This window comes from Phaethon lepturus, unplaced genomic scaffold (genome assembly GCF_000687285.1).
Source record: "Phaethon lepturus isolate BGI_N335 unplaced genomic scaffold, ASM68728v1 scaffold6603, whole genome shotgun sequence".
Taxonomy (NCBI): Eukaryota; Metazoa; Chordata; class Aves; order Phaethontiformes; family Phaethontidae; genus Phaethon; species Phaethon lepturus.
Genome location: NW_010526924.1, coordinates 25,427 through 40,514, shown reverse-complemented (window position 1 = coordinate 40,514; position 15,088 = coordinate 25,427). Strand labels below are relative to the sequence as shown.

The window sequence follows — 15,088 nt, the reverse complement described above, 5'->3', positions numbered from 1 at the left end:
GCTGAACACTATAACAATCCAAGTAAACAAATGCACAGGAAGGGCACCTCTTGAAAGTCCTCTTAAAAGACTACAAAGCATAAACAGAAACTTGTGTGCAATGAAGAGACAGGTAATTCTCTGAGCACTGGAACTAATGGAACCTGATGTACGGATCTGTATAAAGTCAGTTGATATTTTAACTCAATTTATATTAAGATTCAGCATAAGCAGAGTGTCATCAGAGAATTCACAAAGAAGAGAGCTGTTAGGAATGTCACAGCTGAAGGACAAACTTCCATTGACTTTCATGTCTCATACTCCACAGGGGACAGAACCTTGATTGAAAGTGCCTTGAGTCTAACAAGACAAAAATTTCTTCTGAAGGCTTCTCCACACCTCAGGCATCTTATCTGAGTGAATCTTCAAGGTATAACAAGATCAAGTTTATGCCACAGCCCTTACCTAACAGGCTCTCACCTGTCCCCAGCCACTTGACCTCCCATGCATTCTTGTGATGATTATATCACTGGGACTCCTACCTTTCCATCACAACTGACTGAATTTGGGAGTCAATGGTTCAAAAAGCAAAGTGGGATTAAGCATCTCTTATTTCTATAGAAAACAGGCCAGAAATAAGGAACGGAAGACATCCATCCATACGCATCCAATTAGAGAAACCAATCATTCATCAGCTATTCTAGGTTACTTATCCTGTACTACTGCTGTACTGTCATCCACCTAAGAAGCAGGGTGAAAGTATCCTTGCAGGCTGACCTAGTAAACAGAACTTTAAACTAGAAATGACAGAGGAGAAAGACATTCTTCAACAAACAAAAAAGGAAGTTGTGGAGTAGGCAAGCCAAGGGTCCAGGTGATAGGAACAGAAGGGACACAATCCACAGAACAGAGCTGAAATGGAATCTTTCCAAGTGTAGGCATGTAAAGAAGGCAGTGCCTGCAGGACAGCCTCATGAAGAAAGCTCTCAAACCTGTACTGGGGAATTGGCATGCTTGGTTGTCTGCCTGAACTGCCTCTACACTGATGCACACAACACAGGGAACAATCAGGAGGAGTTAGAAGTCTGTGTGCAGTTGCCAGGCTATGACCTCACTGGGATCACAGAGATATGGTGGGATAGCTCACAGGACTGGAGTGCTGTGCTGGATGGATAAAGGCTTTTTAGGAAGGACAGGCTGGGAAGGCAAGGAGGGGAGTTGCCATTTATGCGAAAGAGCAGCTGGAATTCATGGAGCTCTGCCTTGGGACAGGTCAGGAGGCAGTCATGAGCTTATTGGTCAAGATCAGCAGACAGACCAACGTGAGTACTACTGTAGTGGGTACGTGCTATAGACTTCCTTATCAGGAAGAAATAGATGATGCCCTCTTCACACAACTGGAAGAAGTCCCATTTTAACCACTGTGGTATCTGCTGGAAGGACAATGCAACAGGGCTCAAGCAATCTAGGAGAACTCTAAGAGTGCCTTGATGATAACTTCCCAAGATGATCACTAAGCAAAAGAAAGAAAGGTGCTCTGCTTGACCTGATACTTACAAACAAGAAGAACTGGTGTGCATGTGGAAGTTGCAGGCAGCCTTGGCTGAAGTTTGTTTGGACACAAGTCCCTAGTGGTGTACCACTGGGGTACTGGGGTTGATACTGGAGTCAATACTCTTTTAAGGTCTTCATTAATGACCTGGATGCTGGGAAAGTATGCACCCTTAGCAAGTTTACATATGATACAAAACTGGCAGTAGCAGCTGATAAACCAGATTATTGGGGTGCCATTCAGAGTGATCAGGACAGGCTGGTGACTTGGGCTGAAAGGAATCCCACGCAGTTCAACAGGAGGAAAAATAAAGTCCTGCACCTAGGGAACAATAACCCCAGGCACAAGTACACACTGGAAGCTGAGTGGCTAGAAAGCAGCTCTGCAGAAAAGGATCTTGGAGTCCTGCTGGACAAGAAGCTGACAATGAACCACCAATGTTCCCTTGTATCAAAGGCAGCCAACAGCATCCTGTGCTGCATCAAGAAGAATGTTACCAGCAGGTCAAGGGAGGTGATTCCTCCTCTCTACTCAGCATTAATGAGGCCACATCTTGAGTGGTCTATCCAGTTCCAATATCCCCAGTACAAGAAAGGTATAGACTTACTGGAGCAAACCCAGAACTGGAGCAAAGCCACAAAGATGATTAAGGGACTGAAGCATAAATGAGAAGAGGCTGAGGACGCTCTGACTTTTCAGTCTGGACAGGAGAAGGCTCAGGGTGGATCTTACCAATGTGTATAAATACCTGATGGGAGGGAATACCTGGACTTTAGTAAAGCCTTTGGCACAGTCTCCCACAGCATTCTCCTGAAAAAACTGGCAGCTCATGACTTAGACAGGTGTACTCTTCGCTAGGTAAAAAACTGGCTGGACAGCTGATCCCAGAGAGTCATGGTGAATAGCGTTAAATCCAGCTGGTGGATGGTTACAAGCGGTGTTCCCCCCAGGGCTTGTTTTTGGGACCAGTCTTGTTCAGTATCTTTATCGATCATCTGGATGAGGGGATTGAGTGCTCCCTCAGTAAGTTTGCAGACAACATCAAGTTGGACAGGAGTGTTGATCTGCTTGAGGGTAGGAAGGCTCTGCAGAGGGATCTGGATAGGCTCAATTGATGCGTGGAGATCAACTGTATGAAGTTTAATGAGGCCAAGTGCTGGGTCCTGCTAAAGGCTTGGGGAGGAATGGCTGGAGAGCTGCCCGGCGGAAAGGGACCTGGGGGTGCTAGTTGACAGGCGGCTGAATATGAGTCGGCAGTGTGCCCACATGGCCAAGAAGGCCAACAGCGTCCTGACCTGTATCAGAAATAGTGTGGCCAGCAGGAGTAGGGCAGTGATCGTGCCCCTGTACTCGGCGCTGGTGAGGCCGCACCTTGAATCCTGTGTCCAGTTTTGGGCCCCTCACTACAAGAAGGACGTTGAGGTGCTGGAGCGTGTCCAGAGAAGGGCAACAAAGCTGGTGAGGGGTCTGGAGCACAAGTCTTATGAGGAGCGGCTGAGGGAACTGGGGTTGTTCAGTCTGGAGAAGAGGACGCTGAGGGGAGCCCTTATCACTCTCTACCACTACCTGAAAGGGGGTTGTGGTGAGGTGGGTGTTGGTCTCTTCTCCCAAGTAACTAGCGCTAGGACAAGAGGAAATGGCTTCAAGTTGCGCCAAGGGAGGTTTAGACTAAATATCAGGAAAAATTTCTTTACTGAGAAGGGAGGGAGGGCGGTGTGTGAGTCAAATATTGGAACAAGCTGGCCAGGGAGGTGGTGGAGTCATCATCACTGGAAGTATTTCAAAAAACATGTGGTGCTTCAGGATATGGTTTAGTGGGTAGGGTGGTGTTGGGTTGGTGGCTGGACTTGATGATCTTAAAGGCCTTTTCTAACCTTAATAATTCTGTAATAAAGGAGAGTGAGCCAGACTTTTCTCAGTAGTGCACACTGACAGGACAAGAGGCAATGGGCACAAAAAAATACGAAATTAAATCAGAACACAAGAAAACACTTTTTAATGTGGGGTGGTCAAACACTGGCACCACGTTGCTCAGAGAGGTTGCAGAGAATACCGATGATTCAAAACCAAATCAGACATGGTCGTGGGCAACCCATTCTAGCTCACCCTGCTTGAGCAAAGGAGGTGGACTAGATGATCTCAAGAGGTCCTTTCCAACCTAAACAATTCGGTACCTCATAAATTAGTGCTTGGTGAAAGAAATCAGACATGCACACAGAGAAAAAAGAGGGTCTCCATCTCTCCTAAGTTTACCTCCCTGTTTCCTTAAGACAATTTTTTGATAGAAATTCTTACAGTTATTACCATCATACTAATATTCATTCAGGCAAATTGCAACTGTATTGCTTCCTTTCCTTACTTCTGTCCATCACCCAATATTGCCATCTCCTCAGCTCTTCAACAGTTCAGCTGGAAACATGTCACAACAAGAAGTCTACACTCAGTGCCAGGTAATTCACATCCCTGGTTGTAGAACAAACTGTGAAATCAACCTGGTTATATATATACATAAATATATGAAAAGAGAGGTGGGGCACAAGTCTGAAGCACTGCTCTGTGACTTCTGCACTATTTAACTGCTAGCACATCCCTCATTGCATTTGTAGTCTGTGCCAATTAGCAGACAGTAAGCAGTCACAGTTTGGGGGACAGTATTTGCCAAAAATCATCCCCAACAGGTAACTTGGACATAGTTATGTTATCTTGGACAAAGAGAGGTTTGACACACAGAGGTGAGCTAGCATGTACATCTCTGCTTCAGTGTCAGAGTACAGGCTGTGGCCAGCCTGCTACTGTATAGACATAGCCCCTGACTTACACAGGCAGCATATCCCATCCCTATGATGAAGCAGTGTGAAGCGTGTTCAGGCTTCCATCAGCCAAAAGATCTGAAGGGCTCAGGACTTCCAGCAGGGCGATGGTACTGAGAAGAACTTAAGTACAAACTATGGCTACATTACTCCTTTCCCACTTTTGGTTGCAAATTCTGTGCCAAGTCTCTGTTTCAGTGACAGCAAAAGGGAGTAGAAGAAGTTGTTGACTGGGACCTTCGCAGAGGGGTGCCAAGTATTTCAGATTCATTTTCTCCTTTTCAGGAAATAAAATATAAAAGGTACAGATTATACACTGGTGTAAGATGTAAGCTGCATTTTTGCATTCTGTCTTCAGTTCATTTTTTAACCTGTGAGAATAGCAATAATTAATTGCACTGCTTGTGTAAGACTTTATCAAGATAATCTATTTATTAATTGCATTTAGAAGTGTTACTAGGATAACTGGAACCCAACTGCTCTGGAAATTGTATTTTTGTCAGTTTTGGAGATCACTACCGATTAAGAGGCACACTATCAAAATGTATTGTACTATTCTTTGAAGATGCCAAATATATTTCCTGTTGTTCTCTCACTGCTTCCTAACATGTGGTGTTTTTCAGCTTGTATTTTCATTTTCTGTAAAACAAGAATGAAGACACTTTGGGATTGGTCAAGATCAAATTATAATTATGAACTTTCAAAACACACTAGGTACTGAAAAAGCAAATCATTTGGGTCCAGCTTTGGAAGAGACTATAACTACTGTTTTTTCACTGTTTTAATGAACCAGACTATTAGATCAAGTATGAAATAACAAATGTTAATAAATTCTACCCCTGTACACACTGTGCAAAGAAGACATCTCTTAACTAATCAAACTCCATGTGGATAAAATCAATTTAAGATACTCATCTGTCCTACAAAATTAGTATCATTCAGGCTTAGGAGAAGGAAAAAAGATTTCTCATTTTATTCAGGGAATGGTGTTGATGACGTGTTATTGCTAAGAGAAATTTCTTTGCCCAGTCTTCACTGAATAGAGCAACTTAGTACTTCTTTTTGGTAAGGCCGAATTGTTTTCAAGAAACTACATTTTTCAATTTGTCACATTCCTATTGACTCATTTAAAGTTTCAGCAGACCCTGGATTGTGAACTCTACAGCATTTATTCAGTACCTCTAAAGCAAGTTTTAATCTCGAAGACTGAGTCCTAAGACAACCAAAGTTAAACAAACAAACAACTATTACTGCCACATTAACTATGTCGAGAAATTACGACCATCATCAGTACAGTAACAGTTAAATGCTGAAGTGTGACAATAAAGAAGTCAACTTCAAAGCTGTGAAACATAGCTCACCATAATAAACAGGGAGGAGGCTAGTCATTTGTCTTTTCAATAATATTAGTCTGAAGGAAACTAACATAGGAGTTACTATCAGCACTGCAAAAATATTCAATAGTTAAAAGACCTGATGCATCTTAGGTAAGAAATAAACCACCAATTTCTCAGTAGTAGGTCAGGACACACTTGGGACCTAGGTCTGATGAAACTTTTTGGTTATATTTTGTTATCTTATACTGATACCCTTCCCACTAACAGTGACATTATCATAGAATCTTTGTGTTGGAAGGGGCCTTTAAAGGTCATCTAGTACAACCCCCCTGCAATGAGCAGAGACATCTTCAACTAGATCAGGTTGCTCAGAGCCCCGTCCAACTTGACCTTGAACATTTCCAGGGACAAGGCACCTACCACCTTCTCCGGGTAACCTCTGCCAGTGTTTCACCACCCTCATTGTACAAAATGTCTTCCTTTTATCTAGTTGACATCTACCCTCTTTTCGTTTAAAACTGTTACCCCTTGTGCTATTACAACAGGCCCTAGGCCCTGCTAAAAAGTGTGTCCCCATCTTTCTTCTAAGCCCCCTCAAAGTACTGGAAGGCTGCAATAAGGTCTCCCCAGAGCCTTCTCTTCTCCAGACTGAACAACCCCAACTCTCTCAGCCTGTCCTCATAGGAGAGGTGTTCCATCTCTCTGACCGTTTTTGTGTCCCTCCCCTGGACCAGCTCCAACAGGTCCATGTCCTTCATGTGCTGAAGACTGCAGAGCTGGACGCAGGACTCCAAGTGGGGTCTCACCAGAGCAGAGTAGAGGGGCAGAATCACCTCCCTCATCCTGCTGGCCACACTGCTTTTGATGCGGCCTACGATATGGTTGGCCTTCTGGGCTGTGAGCGCACGTTGATGGCTATGTGCATTATGCAGAATTGTCTAATGCAAACTTTGCCATAGGTATGAAAGAAGACAAACTTATTTAGGGAACATGCATGCACACACACTCACTCTTTCAATGTACCCTGCTATTTTCACCCCTTCTTCTACAAATTTACGTCTAATCTACAGATAAAGGAGACTTTCTCATCTTCTTCTAGTTTTTGGCTCTTATAGTTCCTAACATGACAGAGACACTTTCGCACTTCCCATCTCCAAGAGTTTCTGCTTTTCCAGAAGCAGAAAGAGTTAATAACAGTGCTCATTTTTAGTTTTCAGAACTCATTTTCTTTGCTTTTGAACCATCAAAATATACACAGGCGTAATTGCACTGATTTTTTTTTAACTTAAAATTATCATGTTACTTTTCTTAAATCATTAAATATGGATATTTATCTCCCAGCAAAAGGTAAGTTTCTCTATCTTGGGAATAAACTATTGATCTATAACCATAAGGAACTGCATTTCACAGACATCCCTGAAGTTTTCCCACAGACACAACCACCTGGCATTTTGGCAGTCAATACTGAGGTTGCAACACTGAACTTCATAACTTCATAGCCATTTGTTAGCAAGAGCGCCAAATAATCAGTCTTTATCATTGCAACCATTATCTCTAAGAAATAGTAACAGAACTACAGTGAACTCCACAAGGCCATCAGAAGGGAAAGAAATTCACTCTTCGGTGATCACATATCTTGACTATGAGAAAATGTTCTTTTTAATGAAAATTGTTCAACTAAGAGATTTGATTTCCTCCTGTCAAAGGAAAAGAATGTGCTACTAGGAATGAAAAAAAATCCACAAAGGTGCCCCTAAGTTAGTTAGCATGACATTTTGAAATAGTAAGTCACAGATGAGAAAGAGTTATTTGCATTTTTGTGCCATTCTACGTAACAGAATATTCCTTAACTCAGCATTGTACATGTAGCATTTCAAACTATGCAGTGGTATGTTTACCTTAGGACAGAAAGTATTTTTAAAAAGAGAAGTTCATGATTATATGATTGAAATGTTCTTTTATAAACAATACAGGCTACAGAGCAGCTTTTTAAAGCTGAAGTCTGAAGTATGTCATTCTATAATTAGGGTTTTGCCATAAGAACTAGAATTTCATCTATTAACTTTCGCTTAGTAGTTGTTTTTACCTCCTCACAGAGAAATATGTAGTATAAGTAATGGATGCTATGTAAAATATTACTGCCTACTACCTTTTGAAAAGGCCTCATTGCCTTTTGTGTTTGATGTCCTCTTAATAAGTCTAAAGAAGTTTGAGACTTGAAAGATCTAAAACATAGAAAGAAAATTCTAAAGAACTAGTGTATTCTTGGACAACCTAGATTAAAAAAGCAAGCAGGGAAGAAAAAAAAGAGTGCCTGAAAATCTAATTATTTATCTATATCACATACCATCTAGGACTCCAGAAAAACACTAGCTATCCTACTTTTCTTTCCTTTATATATTTTATCAAAACTAAGATGAGGCATTCTGAACACTAGAATGGATTTTTTAACAAACAGATAATTGTAAACAGGTCAAGTAAAAAGGCTCAGTTTAAACATTAAAGGAGGAAAATGGCAAGAAGTATCTTAAATGTCACCAAAGGTATGAGGTCTACCCATAAATAAAGTTTGTTCTAGAAGACAGAAGGATAATGTCATGTGTTTTAAAAGTACAGATACTTTTCCAAGACACTTGATTGTCTTAACTCTTCATAGTAAGTGGTATGGTTTGATACTTACGTGGACCCTTGTACTGAACATTCTATAGACAGCATAACAAGAGCCAGTATTTTTGTATCTCATGGTTTTGTTAAGAATGTGCTTCTGTTACACACAATTCTCTAAGCATTGTTTAATCTTAACCCATCTGAACATACCTTGAGATGTTACTGAGCAGTCAGTACATTTAATTGGAAGTTAAATGCAAGCCTTAAGTTGAGAAACAGACTTGCCGTTAAGCTCCGTTATTCTAGAGCTGCTTATTTACTTGTCTAAAAGAGCTTAAATAATGAAATTTGGCATTAATTTCTGCTAACTTCACAAGCAACCTCTTCTACGCTTGCTGTCCCAGAAAATTACAAGGTGAACTGAAATTACACCTCTTCTGGTCTAGGTTAATAGAGCCAAAACTTAAGCTTAAATACATTACTGCTTGCTCAACTTAATGCCTCTGGCCACCAAAAGCTGAAGGACCAGCGGTTCATGGTGGTTACATTTCCAAGGAGGATGAACTCTAGGAAACACCCCAGACGTTTACTGTTAGGTCTGTGCTTACTAACATGGAGGTAGAAAGACATGGGTAAAGATAAGAGTCTTTGTACTGAAAATGCATTTGGCAACTTAGTGAGACAGATATGGAGTTCCTAAGTTTATAAGCAAATGGTTACAGCTAGATCTTTCCTTTTATAGACAAAAAGGGAGAATTTGGAGGGATGGAACAACTCCCACCCAACAACAAACAAATAGGAAGGCAAGTTGAAGACTGGCTTAGTGAAAAAACTTTTTAAAGAAGCATTTCCAAGTGCGGGAAAGGTTAAACTGTAGGTTTACCTTATACCAGGTAGTATAAAATAGAAGCTTCATTATCTCATCCATGGTCTTTCAAGGCTCGATGCTACTATTCTCTTCAAGGTTGTCCAGTGTATCTATAAATGGGAGGATGAATATGGGAGGAGAGCTATGCTTTTTATGTATTCTTTCTCTAGCTGGAAACTGTCAACTTGAATGACATTGCAATTTATCATTTACAAAAATCCTTCACTGTACTGAACAGTTTTATCTACACAATTTTATGTTTTTAATAAAGTTGCATGGAAAGTATCTGTAATAGCTTTGATTAGGCCTACCATTTTCTACATTCAAGAGGACATTAAACAACTACTCCATTGTCCAAAACAAGTTTAGAAGTAATTAAAAAACGTTCTTTATAAAAGGAGGGACTGACATGCCCACAAAACAAAATTAATAATCCCTCGGGAAGGAGTATAAAACTGTTAACTATCATCACTAACACTTAACTCACCGAAATGCAAAATATTATACTAGGACTTGTTGATGAACTAAGGAAAGACCACACAACCACATAGTATAATGAAGGCAGGGAGAAACATAACTATACAGCCTGTATTGCAGAGCTGCTATCAGTACTAACCAAGCTCAGAAGCCTCAAATATTCTGTTTATGAGCAAGAGAACAAGTTTCTTGAGATCCAAAGGAGCTAATGTAGTATTTATTCTGTTTCTGAAGTTTTTGAAGACGGAAAAAGAGCTAGGTTGTGTTCTATGCAAAGCACATACTGAGGAAGAGATTTCAATAATCCAATACTCTGGAAATACAAAATCACTCGTGAGTAAAACAACTAAGTATGCCAACCATCAACAACAGCCATATGGAGCAAAGTACCATACTTTTAGCCCATTCCACTGAGGCTAAAAAACCAAATACACAAAAGCCAAAGGGTAATCCAACTAGAAGGCATGGAAGTAGCATTTAATGAATGTGTATTTGAAATATGGGTAGATACTTCTACTGTAATAATAACGATGCTACAAACCAAAATTACATTACTAAAAAATTAGAGTATTTTTGTTCATTTCCTAGTACTATGTGAAGAAAAAAAATGCTACCTATAAACCAAGTACTTTTTTCAAAAAAGGGAGATCAGCACTTGAAGGGAGACACATGAATTTTTAAAACATTAAAAAAAACACACATGGAAAAGTACTAGTGGTGTAGAAAGAAATGCAGTGGTAAGGCTGCTTATATTATCTCAATTTTTCCTTGCGACCTTTTAAACAAACTACAGAACTACCAGTGGAGTTTTCCATCTGCTGACACATAACAAAAAATGGAATGCTAGCAGAAGCAGTGCGTATTTTATCATAATCTCTGCATTAGAAAAAAAGAGAGGAGGTTAAGCACTACACATATTTAAATATATATATTTAAGCATAAAATATTTCAAATCTTACGTTGTCTTAAAATAAAGCAAAACTTACAAAGCAAGTTTTTTGGTGGGTTTTTTTTGTTTGTTGTTTGGTTGGTTTTTACACATACCTGATATACCTTGAGACTCTGTCTGTAGATCACAGTACCACAGTCTGTTCACTGGATCACACCCTTCTCGAATAGACAGCAAGACGTATCGACCATCATCTGATACCTATAGGAAGTTACAGAAAAATCAAAGACAATTCATCCTCCAGAAAAAAAAAAAATCCAACTTAAAAAGTTAGTCCCTAAACCCCTAGCAAAAAATTAATTGATGCTACAGTTAGTTGAGTGAACAGACATGTATGGAATATGACAACTCACCAAGAACCCACACTCATTGCATACATCAACAAATAACGTTAAGTATAGTCTGCTGACACTTCAGGAGGTAAAAACCAAACAGCATTATTTGTTTCTTTCCACCGTGAATGAAAAAAATAAAGTTTATGATTATTATAAGTATTCCAGCTAAAATGGTGTCTAAATGAGTCAGGGTGGATAGCTGCTCCACCACGGACATCCATGGGCTGCAGAAGGACAACCTGCTTCAACACTGTCTCCTCCATTGGCTGCAGGAGAATCTCTGCTCTGGCACCTGGAGCACCTTCTCCCGCTCCTTCACTGACTACGGTGTCTGCAGAGTGGTTTCTCTCACATATTCTCACTCTTCTCTGACAACTGTTATGAAGTGGTTTTTTGCCCTTTCTTAAATGTATTATCACAGAAGTGCTACCAGCATTGCTAATGGACTCGGCTTTGGGCAACAGCAGGTCCATTGGAGCCAGCTGGCATTGGCTCTGTCCGACATGCCTCTTCTCACATAAGCCACCCCTGCAGGCCTCCAGGTACCAAACCCTCGTCACATAAACCCAATACAACAAATAATGTACAGCACTAACCTGTACAGCACTGACATTTCAGTAACTAGGAATGGACTTAGTATAAATAGTCCAAAACTACAACCTGCGGGCAAGAATGGAAACAAACACACACACCCCCAAAACACAAGCCATATTAAAAATATCTCACAGTCAACATCTTCAACATGGACAAGTTTAATTGAATCCACTATGTTGAACATAAAGCACTGTTTAATCCTGTGCCTAAATGAATTGCCAGGCTCCTACTGAACCACAGTACTCAAAAAGAACCCTCCTACATCAATTAAAACATAGCTTTTTGTAGCTCAATAGAAATTTCTCAAAAAACTACAAGGTAGCCATGTCCAGTCATGCAGGTGTCCAGTTTCTTCTCTTGTCGCTATGATGTCAACATTCAAATCCAACGTTAAATTGTGCAAGAGTATTTGCTTATAACAACTTAGTCATCTTTGTAAAGATGCAACAGAGCGACCAGTGGCTTTTGTCCAAAAAAACCCCTTAAGAGTTTCTTGCGAAGGTGACATCAAAACTTCTGTACTTCCAAACTCCTTTATCAAGGTATCAGTTCCATGCAAAATGAAATTTACCTCTCCTCCCACAAATCCTATGGAAATAAATGGAGCCCAGCAGTGACATGAGAAGGACCAGTGACATGTATCTCATTGAAAATCAGTAATTTGGAATATACATATTAAGTCAGGTATTTTAAGAGCTACAGAGATGTACCAGGATGGCACTTGCTTGTCAATCAAAGGAAAAACTGTGCTGCTGAAACTGCTAATACTTAAGTGAGGCTTATCTCAGTCCAGTCTTTATTTTGAACGCTGTGTAAGCACTCCTTTTTTACTGTGTAGCCTGTCAGCTAAACTGAATGTACAGAAGAGTTTGTCACTAACTTCTTAAAAAGGGCCCTCAGTGCATCTTACAGGTCTACACAAACTGACTGCTGCCTCTTCTAGACAAGGAGGTCTCCTCACCATGCCTCCTCTCTAGCAACTCCAGCATGGTCAGTGTTTGAGCCTGTGAATATACTCGATATGCTGAAATCCAGATTCATCAAACAAGTCTACATTCACACTCTTGGTGAATTAAGCCCTGTAAGAACATTTTGCTGACACATGCCCACCTCTACACATGCCATCACAGTACTATGTACAGAGCAATAGAGTTTAATCAGAACAACACCTGTTGTTTGAATGGGAAAAATGAAATTTAGTTGCTCACAATGGCAGGACAGTGAAAACCATCATGTCAGCACTTAGCATATGACAAACACGCTTGCTCTGCTTAGCTGCTCTGTCAATCTGTTTTTTAAAAGCAAAAGCTTAATACTCACCTACTCAATACTGTTATTCAGAGTACGACATCCAACAGAAAAAAATTACCCAAGTGGGTAAGGTAACCAAGAGGTTAGCTCTGGATTTGTGGCTACCTTAAGGTATCAGCCAGAGTCCATCTCAGAGGTGGAAAAAGGCTGGCAGCTTAGTCTGTCTGAATGACAGCCACTTAATTCACAGCAGATTTCCCCCCAAGTTCTCAAGTGATGGAATTAATATAGTGTGTTTTCTGTCACAAAGCAGTATGAAATTTCTTAGAAACCATCCAATCTGGTAATTTTAGGGGTATTTTTGCTTATTGTGGCAAACTAAATGATGCTTATGGAGTTTTCATTTTTGCCATTTTCATTATGTTTACACACACAAAAATCTAATGCTGCTGTTAAGTGAACATTATAAGCTACAACCACATTAGAAATTTTCCAACGAAGCTTCTTGGTTTGCTTTTGCACATGCATGTACACACATGATAAAATTTCCAAAATGGTGTCTGCTGGTACATAAAGTCATCAATGAATCCTTCTTTCTGCTCAAGCTTTGCAAACATACTCTGCTTCCTGGCAAAGCCTTTGAAAGTGCAAGTCCATCAAGGAAAGACAGGAAATAACAGGAAGCCATCGACTTAAAGTTTCCTTCTCCTGAGTGAGCTGTTTTGACCATATTCCAAAATTACCAGCTTTAGATGTTTTATTAACAGTTGATAAAGAAGGCCATTTCCTGTCCACATTTTTATGTGACAATATGTAATAGAAATTTAAACCCATAGTCACAAAATATGAATCTGAGTTCTGGAAACTCTCCATTTGGCCTTAAACATATCTTAAAAAAAAATTCTTATTCATATATTGTAATTACATCTTACATTTACTTTGGTTAATATTCACAACATTAGTTGTGCAAAGTAGCTGTAGAATTAGTTATGCAAAATAAAACTCAGAAGAATTAGGTCCTAACTATACCGCTATTCAAACAGATCCACAGTTATGAAGACACAAGAAGGGAGCTTAGTAGAATACAGAGCCAAATCTCAGTTTATGAAAGCTAAAAAAACCTCACAAACCTCAACAAGACCCCTCAAAACAAACAAAAAAACCCCAACCAAACCAAACACAAGTGAGAGTTTCCAAGTTGTATTTTTAATTATACCACTAAAAAAGTCCATGCAGCTGAAAGCTCACAAAGCAAATAGAAAAGAACAACTAAGATTCCTTGGATCATAAAAAACCCCAAAACCATTATATGAAACAGCTAAGACTGGTTTAACAGGGCAGCCTGCAAAATTGAAACATATTGCCTCCTCCTTCCGAGATGGAAGTATATCAAGAAATGGAAACCAAGATTAGATGATCTTTTTTTGAAAAAAGCATCTTCAGTGTTTTTAGATAAATATTAACTGCAGGTGTCAGTTTTAATTAAACTAGCACCTGCAATATGCTGCTTAAACAACTGTTCATACTTCTAAAAGCACCAAGTTTCTTTCTCTTCCTCATCAACTCATAAAACATGTTAAATAATTGCAAGTGGTATATACAAGTTCCAATTAAACTCAAGAGTATGACACACTAAATCCTTTCAGTCAGAACCCACATAAATTTGTTCTTGATGCTGTGAGTGAACAGTTAACAGAAGACTGCTTGCTTTACCCAAGAAAGAAAACTCATCCGCAAATTTCTGACGTTGTTGCAAGGGCAATTCAGAACCTCTGATGACAGCAAATCTGAGTACATCTAATGAGTTTTTCCTTCCAGATTCCCAGCTGGACTACTGAAGACTTGATAGCAGTTTATGTTTAATTTGAAACAGGAATTCCCAAAGCATATTGCTGGTGGGATGCCAATTACGTCTCTCTCTATCACTAAAGCTATTCTTACATCAGTGAGTTCTATAACCCAAAGGAATTTGACAGAAACAGGACAAGATATTGTTGACTGCAGCATGCTAAAAATGTTTAGTAGTATACTGCACATTTAGACATCCACATTGCAAAGTTACAGTTTGATGAGCAAATATTGGCAGCAGTACCAGCTTATGCAGTCTCCACTTCTAGCTGGATCATCCTACTGCTATGGTTGCTTGTATTGATGCAAGTTCATTCCCCTAATCATGTCAGTACAAGCATTTACCATTTGTGTGGTAAACCAGACTGGGGAACTGATCCAACTGAAAAAAATTACATGTTAAACAAAAAAAGAACAAAAAATTTAAAAAAAGGAAAAGAAAAAGAAAGAGGAAGAATCCCTAAAACACAAAACAAAGAAG

At 39.7% G+C, this 15,088-nt stretch overlaps 1 protein-coding gene across 1 annotated transcript in view; it reads right to left on the bottom strand.

Moving 5' to 3' along the window:
• Positions 1–15,088, bottom strand: part of PREP (prolyl endopeptidase) — a gene marked incomplete at its 5' end in the record, with an annotated part of 110,376 nt that overhangs the window by 70,740 nt on the left and 24,548 nt on the right. The window contains one exon of the mRNA XM_010283213.1: positions 10,675–10,780. Coding sequence (XP_010281515.1) covers positions 10,675–10,780 — 106 coding nt within the window. The remainder of the gene's footprint in view (positions 1–10,674; positions 10,781–15,088) is intronic.